Source organism: Lepidochelys kempii, chromosome 17 (genome assembly GCF_965140265.1).
Source record: "Lepidochelys kempii isolate rLepKem1 chromosome 17, rLepKem1.hap2, whole genome shotgun sequence".
NCBI classification, from domain to species: Eukaryota; Metazoa; Chordata; order Testudines; family Cheloniidae; genus Lepidochelys; species Lepidochelys kempii.
Genome location: NC_133272.1, coordinates 7,942,334 through 7,954,478, shown reverse-complemented (window position 1 = coordinate 7,954,478; position 12,145 = coordinate 7,942,334). Strand labels below are relative to the sequence as shown.

Below are 12,145 nucleotides of genomic sequence, written 5' to 3'. Positions count from 1 at the left end.
GGACCCCTCTTCCCCAACAGCCCACTATGGAGGAGCTGGGGAGTTCATTGAAATTCGAGTGTTTCTATGCAGTGTTTCAAGATTAGCAAATTCCTATGGGGAAAATGAATTGTGGCAATTTTTCTGTCTAGCTCTGCCTGCCTCCAAAGGTCCCTCGCACTCAGTGAATGTAAGCAAAGGCTATCAGTGGAAGAGATGCATTTAGTTGCTGGGTGAACATGCCAGTTGCTTCATTAGCCATGAAGTGATTAACCAGGCCTGCGCCCTAGACGAAGTATTGTATCTGCTGTGCCAATGCTTGTTAATGTTGGGATGAAAGGGTGGCTTCAGAATAGTGGGTGTTAATCTCCAGGTGGGTAGGCAAAGCAGTTTGGGTCCCTGGGATCCCAGGTTCCCCATCTCAACAGCGTGTGGTTTGGTTGAGAGCAGCTTCCTAATAAAAATTAAAATTGGGAGAGGAAGGCAGCGTGGAGCAATTCCATGAGCAGAGCCTGAAGGAATCTTGCCACTGATGAAGGAACTGACAGCAGCAGCCCCTCAGGACTTGCTTTTTCTTTTCCTTCTCTATCACGTCAGGAAGGGACAGAAGCAGTCATGTTTCCGCACAACAAGCCTCTGAGCACTCACCCCAAAGTTTGGGTGTCAGAATCCAGAACACAGCCAAATTCCATGGCTTTTATACAAAGGATCAAACCAAATCTCTAGGGCTGATCACCCCAAATTCTGTGTGCGCATTGGGGTCTGACATCCAGATCCAAATTTTTGCAGCTCAGACCCTTCCACTAAGTCTTTTACCCCCATTGGTCTCTAGTCAGAAAAGATTCCCTTGCACTGCAGCTGCTCTATCTGCTTCCTTCTCTGCAGCCACAGGGTGTCTTTGTGTCCTTCCACCTTTCTGCTGATAAAGCTCAGGGAAAGTGGATCCACACAGGCCTTTTTGCCTGAACTTTATCAGACATGGCAGCTTTTCCCCCTCTCCCTCACCATGTGCCCCTACTCCTAGTTCCTCTCTGTCTCAGTGCACTGGCTTACCTCGTCATTGCTCTGGCACCCTGTTGACCTGCTTCAGGCTTCTGCAGACACCATGTTAAAAGCTCTAAAGGCCAAGAAACTCTACTGGTTGCTGTGGGTGCGTCCTTATTGAAATGATCTTTGGATGGTTCTATAGTTTCCCTCCTGTCACTCGTGCTGGCAGACCCTCTGCAGGCTGGGTTCCAGGCTGTACTAGTTTAAACTATGTGATAACTGGAGATGGGTCCCTGTACTTTTCAGAATTTGAAAACAGAATCCGATTTCTGCATCTAGTTCTGATCTCGCAGCGAGCAGGATGTTGTTCTACCTTTTGCTACATACACTTGCACTTCTTACGGCTTTTGTGCTCAGAGGTCCCCAGTGTACCTTTTTGTGTGTGCTTGATGCTCATGTTTATGTCTATCTTAGGTACTTACAGGGCTCTCGTCACCATAGTATCTGAGATCCTCACAATCTTTCATTTATTGATGCTCACAGTACCCTTATGAGCTAGATAAGTATCGTTATCCCCATCTTAGAGATGGGGAACTGAGGCACAGAAAGACTAAGTGACTTGCTGAAGGCATCACAGCCAGCCAGTGGCATGGCATGGCAGGGAATTGAATTGAAGTCTCCTGGGTTCCAGGCTAGTGCACTGGACCATCCCTCGTCCTGTCTAATCCACACCATCATTCTCTGTGTGACTGGAGAAGCTTCACATCTGATTCTCCTCTGTTTAACTGTGGGCACATGTTCTGTGTCATCTGCCCAGCATGGTGACTTTATTTTCAACCTGATCTAGATAGCAGTCCTTTTTAGCTTGATGGAATTCTCTGGGATTATTGGCTCAAAAAGGAACACCTCAGTGGTGGCCCCCACCCCCCATTGCACCCATGCAGCTTCTGAGCAAGTGATTGCTGATCCACCGGCCAGTATCCATGTATCCACCAAGGCATTGTCTCTGGGTGTGTGTGTGCCATATATTCCTGACAAACGGGAAACTGTGGAATCTAAAGTGTATTCTAAAGTGACCTCACTCTGTGAGCGGAGAATGATCATTGCAATGAAAAGCCATTTTGCAGCATGAAAACTGCAGTAGCAATATTGTCTCTTAAACCCAATTACATAACCTGTAGATCTTTTCTTTCTCCTCCCTGATCAACCCTCTTCTCTCAAATGCAGTTCAGGGAAAGCTGCAGTCTCAGCCACTCTCTCTCTCTCTCTGTCCCTGTGACACATGGTTTGTATATTCAGCTGGGGCAGAAGAGGGTGGGGAAGTGAGAGACAAAGGTTAAAAATCTGAGGCAATCAGGGAGTGCTGCTGTTCAAATCTAGTTCCAAGAGGGACCATACAAGTTCAAAGGAGGCACTTTGTGCCTTTCTCCTTCCAGCAACTACTGTAAACAAGTCATAAACAAAATCCAAATCTGGAAATCCCTCTAGCAGACCGTCATGGAGGATTCTGCAGAGGCAACTCAAGAGGTCAGGTACCACATGCTCCAAAGGTAAGAACTGCTCCAGCTTTACTGTTGTGGTCGGACGTTACAATTACATCTTCACAGCACTGAGAGGGTTAGAGACTTTCCTCTGGAAAATCAACACCGGATCTTTAATATTTTTCAGTGGTGATTTGATCATCCTTGGAATTTTGAATTGGTAGGAGGCGTTTGGGGATGCAGTTTTTGCGACCGAGGCTTTATTGTGTCGTAGCAAGAAAGTAAATATGCTCAAAGAGTGACAGGGACAGATCTTCTTTGAATTGCTGCAGAACTTTCAGTTCAGCTTCCAAAACTGCAACAGCAAACTTTCTAGATAGGGGCTCTCAAGAGACAACCAAATGCTGCAGCTGTGTTCAAAGTGACTTGTTGCCATTCCTTGCCAAGTAACTTAGACTGTAACTGTCTACAGCTGGGCTGGCTGCTGGTTTTGCACAGGATAATTCCTGCTTTGTTTGGTGCTCTTTCACATTAGGCAATACTCCCCCTCTACCAACCACCCTCCCGAAAAAGTAAAAGCTTCTTTCTTTTGCCCCGAGTTGATACATACTCTCAATTATTAGTACTTAGATTCCATGTATCAGTATGCTGCCTATTACTAAATAAACTCTGAGCTATACCTGCAAGCAGTTTGTTTTATTCTGAATATCTAAGCCCTGGTCTTGCAAACATTTGTGTGGGGGGAATCTGTGCTCTTGAGTACTCATTTGAAGTTAGTGGGACTAACATTCACATGCATAAGCGTTTGCAGGAGTGGACCCCAAATTTGTACTTTGTCCCTTAGTTCTCCTGTTTGTTGATTTGTCGTTTTCCAGTAACCATGTAATCAAGAGTGACCTCTTCAGTCCTAGGTTGCTGTGCAATGCATATACTAGGATGTAGCACAAGTTCTGCTTCTCCGTTGCTGTACTCTAATTTACGAACTGTTTGTGAGATGTCTGTGGCTTACTAAAGTTCCAGTCTCACCTACATCTTTTCTCCCTTTCTATGCTGCTTGCCCTGGTTCTTCTTAGGCCTGGTCTGCTCCTGAAACTTCGGCTGACCTAGCAACATCGCTCAGGGCTGTGAAAAATTTCTTGCCCTGTGTGATATAGTTCAATCAACCTTACTCTCGTTGTAATCGCAGCTCGGTCGATGGAAGGATTATTCCATTTATCTAGTTGCCAACTCCTGGAGAGGTGGATTTACTACAATTTGGTGCCTAATTCTCTTAGGTTTAGGACTGGGCTTTTCAGAGGGGCTTGTCTCCTACTTGCCTCTTCCTATTCTTGGCTTCATGCCTCCTTTCATGTCTCCCTCCCATTGCTTGGAACAACTTCCCACTTCTCAGAATTAGTATAAAAAAACAACTTGGCTTGTGAAACCTTCTTTTGTGGATCTCTTCACCAGCGAGGCCTCTGTCTCCCCTTGCAATGGAAATTTCCCCCATGTGTCAGAAAATGGCTCACGCTGCAAATTAAACCTTTGTTTGTTGAAATTAGGATTTGTGGTTATAATTTGTGGCTTGTTAAGTAGGGTTCATGCTGGACAGGCTGCCATAGGCTGGATTGGTCCTCTGTACTGCTCAGGCACCCCAAACTTGCTAGGTGTGTTTATCATTATCTATTTCCTTACCGGCCTTGATTTTTCTGGCAAGTTCCATTATTAAAGGGTCATCTTGTCTGCCCCCTTCCCTCTCTCCTCCCCAGTGGAGTTGCTCAATGCCACCAACTCTTCAGTAACCAGCCTAGGTCTGGGGTTCCCAAGCTGTGTACCATGGCCAAAGGGAAGGCCACAGAGCACGTGGTGGGGGTGGGTGGGTGGGTGTGTGAGCGCGCACGGCTGGCTGGCTGGCTGGCCGGCCAGCCATCCTCCTGGTTTCCAGCTACTAAAGGCCAAAAGTACATGAAGTGGTGGAAAGGATCACACAATAGTGAACGGGAAGGGAGGTGCCCACCAGGCAATGTGAAAAAACTTTAACAACCTCTAAAATCTAATTAAAAGCCTAATAACATATACCCTCCTTGTAAAGAACTGCACTATGTGTGGAGTATGCATGGCTGAGTAAACAGGCTTGTGGTGTTAGGCTCCTGTCTAACGGGCCGGGGTAAGGATTGATGCTGGACACAAGTTGCCACCACGTTTATTCCCGCTGGAGGAGAGATTAACTCAGAATGGGAGTTGGCAGGTCTACGCAGTCATTTGCTTTGGTTGTGCTTAAGGCTGGCTTTTTCTGGCTTTCAGCTCATGTAAGATGATTTTGAACAATGTGCATTCTTAGTAATGTGCAAATAGATGCATTTGATTTTGGAGACTGGCGTCCAGCTTCCCCAGTAAGTGCCGAGCGATGCTGAATTTAAGAAGGAGGTTAGCTAGGTCATGTGAATTAGACGCAGGCTATTCTTATATAGAAATTGACCAGGTTATGTGCATACCTACAGTCCCCTTTTTGTCCTCTATTATGGGTGCATATGCCTGAGCATACATTTTCAGCTCTAGAGACAGCCAAATTTGAGTTGCTGCCTTTTAGGCTATGTCTCCACTAGAGAGCTCGCAGCACTGCCGCTGTAAGCTCTCCAGTGGACTGTGCTAAGCCGGTGGGAGAGAGCTTTCCTGTGGCCTTAATTACTCCATCCCCAATGAGCGCTGGCAGCTCTGTCCACACCAGTGCTTAGGTCGGTGTAACTTACGTCGCTCTGGGGTGGGTGTGACTAATTCATGCCCCTGAGCGACATAAACTTATGTCGTCTTAAGCTGTAGTGTAGCCATAGCCTTAAAAAGTGGCAAACAACTAGCTCACATAGAGAGTTTTACAGATGATGGGCCATTTCACTGGTGTCACTGTAAACTTTGGTCATGCTCTGTTTTACACCTGGTTTAAAACAGCTTCAGGTAACAGGTTTAACATGGGTGTAAATGGGGCTTTAGGGCAGAACAAAGAAATGGAACCTGTAATTACTGAGGCTGTTCAACTATTATTGGTGTGCTGGGATTTACGTGAGTCATTTCCAGTGCATCAGACTGAGGACAGAGATTTTGGGGGGCATTTGTAGAAGGGGAACATCTGAAGAAAGGAAACTGAGGGTAAGTCTACACTGCAAAAAAGACACGTGGCAGTGAAACTCAAAGTCCAGCTCAACTGACTTGGGCTTGCTCTGTGGGGCTCAAAATAGCAATGTAAGCGGTTAGGCTTGGGCTGGAGCCCTGGCTCTGAAACCCTGCAGGGCGGGAGGGTTTTGGAGCCTGTGCTCTAGCCTGAGGCTCTACGCTGCTATTTTTAAAAAGACCTAAATGTCCTTACTGTGCCAATAATGCTGCAGTGATACAGATACATGCAAGAATAATCCTTCACTCTTGTTTTAAGTCTTCTACCTGAGAATCTCAGAGTGCTTGATAAATGTTAGTGAATTAAACCTTGCATCACCCTTGGGAAGCGTGGACAGATTTTATCCCAATTTTACGTTGGGGAAACTGAGGCACGGAGAGGGACTGATTTTTCTCATAGTCATGCACTGGGTCTGCGGCAGAGCTGGGTATAGTCTTCATTTAACCACAAGATTGTCCTTCATTGTTTGCATGAATTATGCAGACGAACGAATGAATAGAATTCAGACTTTATTGACTCAAAGTAGTATGAGCCACTGTCATCTTTTGGAATAATGGTGGCTGTAGCAAGGAGGGATAATACTGAAGAGCTATGTGTTGCTGTAGAACTGAACTGGTTGATTGGGACTTACTGACGAACTGGCCAGCTACAGAGTTACAACTAGAGACTTTTTGCAGTGACTTACGGAAAGGTTTTCTTTAGAGATGTGGGGTTTTGTTTTGTTTTGTAGATTACATTTGGAAGACGGAACCTGTCTCTCCTTGTCATTACTCTGGTTCCCTAGATATATTAGCAACATCATGTTGGGATAACGTTAACTCTGCCTTTCCGTGTAGGGACATAACTAGCAATTTATATATGTACTGGCCATTCAGTTCTTCCCCTCTCCCCTCCACTGGCCTCAGTGACCCACACTTATAATCTGACCATTACATGCATCTTGTAAGTCATTCTCGTAGAGTTCATTGTGAGTGCTCAGGCTTGGAGACTGAACAGTTCTGCCAATCACCATAAATAATTTTGCCCAAAGGAAACTTTAAAAATTTGCCCACTGGGGCATCTGTGAAATATACCGACTTGTACCCCCAAGTCAGCGGAGTCACCCTTTTTTCTTTCTCATAGGCCCAGTATGTCCGGCTTGCACCTTGTAAAGCAAGGCCGGGACAGGAAGAAAGTTGATCTACAGAGAGATTTCACTGTGGCCTCCCCTGCAGAATTTGTTACTCGTTTTGGGGGGAATAAGGTTATCGAGAAGGTAAGTGATTAGCTCTTTTGAGTTGTGGTTTTTTTATTATTTTATTTGCATGCCCACCTCTATCAAGCTATTTTATCTGTGTAACACAGGACTCGCAGGCTAGTAAATGCCAAATATTGAGACTTCTGGAACTGAAAGCTGCATTTCTGCCTGTAACAATGATTCTTTCGCTTTTATTGCCATGTTGGATAAATATCCTGTCACTTCAGCCTCCTGTGACAATAAGCATGAGGCTTGATGAAATTGATGTAGAATATGACTCTCGGATGTTAGAGGTGTCTGTTGAATGATCCAGGGCATCTTGGCTGTCAGTGTGGGATTATATTTTTATAGTTCTTTCTTCACTCTAGTTTTAACGGTCTAATGGGAGAGGCTCCTTCCCCATCCCATTCCCTGGAGTTGACAAGAACTCATTGCAAGTGTTGTAGCAGCTGGTGCTGCAGGCTGCTTATTGGTCCTGCTCCAGCATCCCATCCTGTTCTTCAAGCAAAGTGAATTTGCATTATATTAAAATCTTAATGGTCAAGCAAGAGCTGGTTTCTGAGTTGATTGCTGCGGAAAGGAATGCTTTTGTTGAACTGAGAGAGGTCTGTGTTGAGGAAAGGGCTTGACCAACAGGTCAGATGAAATGCACTGAGGAGAAACAAGTATTTGAATAGCCTCTCTCCCTTGCTGCCTAGTCCTTCTTGCCCCTTGGTTACCTCTCCAACCTGTTTCTAATCTGTCTAGGTCCTTATTGCCAATAATGGGATTGCGGCAGTGAAATGTATGAGATCCATCCGACGCTGGTCCTATGAGATGTTTCGAAATGAGCGTGCAATCAGGTTTGTCGTCATGGTGACTCCTGAAGATCTGAAAGCAAATGCAGGTGAGTTGTAATGACCTGTTAGGGGAAATAGCCCCTCCTCCACTCAAAACTTTATGTGTGGGCAATATGCATAATGGTGTGTGTGAGCACAGAGTGCATATTTTTGCTCACCCATCAAATGACAAGTTAACTCGGGAGGAGATTAAACGCTTTTATCTGAAACTATAAAGTATGTAAAGCCCCAGTCAGATGATCTTTTGAGTTAGCTCTTGAGTCATGGATTTAAAGCCATTTTAGATTTGATGGGAATATTTCCCCTCTCAAACCCTGGTTTCTGTTTGCTTTTTCTCTTCTAGATTTGACACATGTGTATAGTCACTTAAACAAGTACTTGTTTTCGGTCTTAAACCAGGAGGCCTTTTGAGATCGCTTGCATTTGCCTTCAGTACAAAGAGCGAAACTGAGTGCATTGTAGACTCACAAAGTTACACCTGAAGTGTTAATTTTCTCACTGCCTTAAAAATGCAGCAAGCTGTGAATAAGAAGGGTCTCTGAGGGCCTCCTTTTGGAGGGAGAATGGTCTGGCTGTTGGAACAGGGGATTAGGGCACTGTAATCTAGAGATCAAAGCTTGGGAGCTAGGGTTCTTGGATGCAATCCATGGCTCTGCCAATGACTTGCTGAGTGACCTCAGCCAAAACACTTCGCCTTGGTACTCCCCTTATCCTGTCGTTAAATTGGGGGGGGGGGGTAATAGTGAACTACTTCACAGGGATGCTTGGAGGCTTAAATGACTGATACATTGATTAACATCATCTGTGAAATGCATGGAAGATAAAATCTCTCTGTAAAATGTGTGTGTGTGTGTATTTGTGCTTTTTATTATTACAACAAATCCTGAGTACTTCTTGAGTCAATGGAAGTAAAAACTGCAAACTGTTTAGGGTTTAAGGCTGAATGTTGCCGGTTGAATGTGTCCTAAATGTGACTCCCTCTGTGTCCACAGAGTACATTAAAATGGCAGATCACTATGTCCCGGTGCCAGGAGGAGCAAACAACAATAACTATGCAAATGTGGAACTCATTCTTGATATTGCTAAACGGATTCCAGTGCAGGTGAGAAGGGGCAAAGATAGAATTTAGAATTAAAAGGAAAATCAAGCAGTCTTTCCTGTCCATGAATAATGAGCCACATCTGAGGAAAGTAAGGTCAGAGAAATGGTCTGGGGAAAAATAGCAGGTTGTTTGGAGCAATGAAGGTGCTGAGCAGTGAAATGGGGCTGATTTTCCCGATGTAAATACTTGCAGCAGGTATTGTGGTATAACTAGCACAACTGTGCCCTTAAATACTCTTCAAAAGTTTATCATGTCATTCTCTGGGGAATTGTCTTTGAGATGCAGTGCTCTGTCTGAATTATGCCAGGTATAATTAATAACCAGGTATACTGTCTGGTGTGTGAATGATGTGGGACTGAAACTTTTTCAGTGAGGAGAGGAAAGGCTCAGAGCATCCACTTGATTGATTGATTGTTTGCTGACTCCCTTTTGCAACTGTAAGGAATGAATTGCCTTGTATTCCTCTCCAGGCAGTGTGGGCTGGCTGGGGGCATGCCTCCGAGAACCCCAAACTACCAGAACTCCTCCACAAAAATGGAATTGCCTTCATGGGTAAGGACCTTTCTTTTTGACGTGCAGCTTCTCACAGCCCAGTGCCGTCTACTCAGTTATAAACGTGGTCTTGGAAAGATGGAAAATCCAGGACCTAAAATGAAGAGCAACAATCTAAAGCTTACACATGCAAGACTGACAGAGTGCACCTTGGGAAATGGAACACACTGCCTAATGATGTAGTCTAGACCTATTCATTGAAGGTTACAAGAAAAGGCTGGATTACACTCTGTTGGATTAGAGAAGATTTTGGTCAGTACAAGGACTAAGATTGGGAGACAAAAGTGCTATACAACCTGATCACTTCATTTGTTTCCATGCAGATCCATAGAACTTGCCATCTACAAAGGACCTTTTGTGGCTTCTATCAGCCTGTAGCTGGTTTTTATTAGGGAAAGGCCTGAGTTGACTAAGTTGGAACTGGAATTTGCCAAAGTCTAGGGGTGTTTGGTTTCAGTTCACACTCACCTCTAATGCCTGTTCTTCACATTTATAGTTTTCTCTTTATTTGAAACAACTGCTGAGAGAAAATATTTCATGTGTCTTGAACTGAACTTCTTAAAAACTGTCGGGTTTTGCAACACATCATCCAAAGAATGGAGTGGTGTTAGGTTCAGGCAGAGACAGGAGGTTAGAAAACATTGCTGTTAAAGTAGGAAAAAAAGGAAAAAAAACCTCTGTTAATTTAAAGATTGAGTTTGTAATAAGGGTTTGTTGAAGAAGTGGAGTTGAGACCAGAGTGTAGGTGGGTTTTGCATTTTAGCCAACATGGTAGATAACATAGTGCCTGACTGTTTAGGATATGCACTATATTGCACCATTAGTCACATATGATAGGACTATATGATATTTATTTTAGGATTTGAAAATTGGGTAAAACTTTGATCCGATGAACATCTGAACATTTCATCCCAGCCCTCTACTTTAGGGATGTTTATACCCAATTCTGAACTCTGTGTCTGGTCTTTTTTCTCTAATAATCTGACACAAAACCACAGAGAACACCTTTGAACTTCAGGGAAGTCTGGATGTGAAGTTTGACAATAAGCCCACCTCTAACTTAAAACTCTTATCAGTCAGATGGTGTACTCCCATGCAAGCAAAACTCCTAGTAAGGTCAGTACAAGTTCTGCTTGTGTAAAGTGTGCAGAATTGAGCTTTAAATGGGAAACTGAATTGCCATTCCAGAAAAGAGTTTTGAGGTATGCAAGTTACGCTAATGGCAATCGACGGATCAAGTACACTCCTCCTGACCCTGCTGGAGGAGAGTATGTGTGAGGGTAATGGTTCTTGAAAGTTGTTCTCCTTCAATAGCATGTTTGTATGTGCTCACACATCTGCTGCTGTGAAGTATCATCAGGTTGCATTACTGTAGTGTTTAACTTTTCCTTCTCAGAGAACCTGCAGTACAGTACATTTGAATGTTTTTTGTTTTTTTTTAAATCCTTGACTGATGTAAATTAACATAGCTCCGTTGGCTTCAACAGAGCAATGCTGATTTACACCACTCCATGATCTGGCTCATAGTATCCATTCCAAGAGACAGTCATGAGCAGAGTATTTTCTTACCCATCTAGCATAACATAATCTAGACTATGCACTGTTGGATCTTCCTTGGTGCCTGATTTCTGTGAGTAATCTCCCTCATGGATCTTATTTGTTTTTTGCAGGGCCCCCAAGCCAGGCTATGTGGGCTTTAGGAGATAAAATTGCATCCTCGATAGTGGCCCAAACTGCGGGCATCCCAACTCTCCCATGGAGCGGCAGTGGTAAGACATTGATCCTTGTTTGTACCATAAAGATTACTGTTATATTGCCCTTCCCTCAGGCACCCCGAAAGTTCAGGAAACCTCGGTGCATTGAAAAATCTCCTTTTGAAGATGGCCCATGTGCTATGTGTGATTTTACGGCATAACCATTCCTGTGCGACCCAAGGTGTACACCGTGACTGCAGAATATACCTTAGACGTTTGGTCAATGATCCATGTTTTAAAAAGCTGAACTTTTGTTCATTTTAATTGTAACTCTGTCAGTCCCTCATGTTCCTGCTACCTGTACTTAGCATACATGGCCTACTCATGGGGCACGTAACCAGGATGAAGGTGCAGGTGCCTTTTCGATTTCAAAGAGCTCATAAAGGCTGGGCTGTTTCTCCCTCCAGTTTAGGTTTGAGATGCTGGTGCTGATACTACTTCCGTTATACCTGTTCTGTGGAGAAAGGACTTTGCTTTCTAGGGCTGTCAGTTTGGCAGCTGGTTCCCCACATCCCAAAGCTCCCCCCGTCCTTTATCTCCTATTTTTTGTTTCTGTTGCTACGCCTAGAACCAAAATGCCCTATCGAGACTTATAGGGGAATGACAAGGTGATGCAAGCGAAAGGTGCAGTGTTCCATTACCCCGTGGATGTTGTTTGTATTTTAGGCCTCCGAGTGGACTGGCAGGAGAATGACTTTCAGAAGCGCATCTTAAGTGTGCCCCAGGAGCTGTATGAAAAAGGCTATGTGAAAGATGTGGATGATGGGTTACTGGTAGGTGGATACTACTTGGGTGTCTTTGATTTGGCCCACTTTAGAAAGAACTACGTAAGCCAGTGATGGGTACACACCTCAAGAGTCTGGGGGTTTGATTCCCTATAGGAATTCAAAGCTTAGCCAAACTTCTCAGTTCAGCAAAACTGGGGCTTGAAAGTCCTCTGAATAGGATTCTCTTTCATGTGAGATATCTGGTATTCTACCTCCTGGGTAGGACCAGAAGCAAAAGTGCACAGATGCATGAAATTTAGGATCAAGAAAGGGCAGATGGGTACAAAACTGTACTGCAGCAA

At 44.3% G+C, this 12,145-nt stretch overlaps 1 protein-coding gene across 16 annotated transcripts in view; it reads left to right on the top strand.

The window, feature by feature from the left end:
* Nucleotides 1–12,145, top strand: part of ACACA (acetyl-CoA carboxylase alpha) — a 182,487-nt gene that overhangs the window by 22,545 nt on the left and 147,797 nt on the right. For 13 of the 16 annotated variants that reach the window (XM_073316082.1, XM_073316080.1, XM_073316076.1 and 10 more), the window contains 6 exons: nt 6,715–6,847; nt 7,577–7,715; nt 8,661–8,770; nt 9,241–9,322; nt 10,993–11,091; nt 11,743–11,849. In XM_073316082.1, the coding sequence (XP_073172183.1) occupies nt 6,715–6,847; nt 7,577–7,715; nt 8,661–8,770; nt 9,241–9,322; nt 10,993–11,091; nt 11,743–11,849 (670 nt within the window). The other 3 variants (XM_073316093.1, XM_073316085.1, XM_073316084.1) reach the window with 3 other exon arrangements.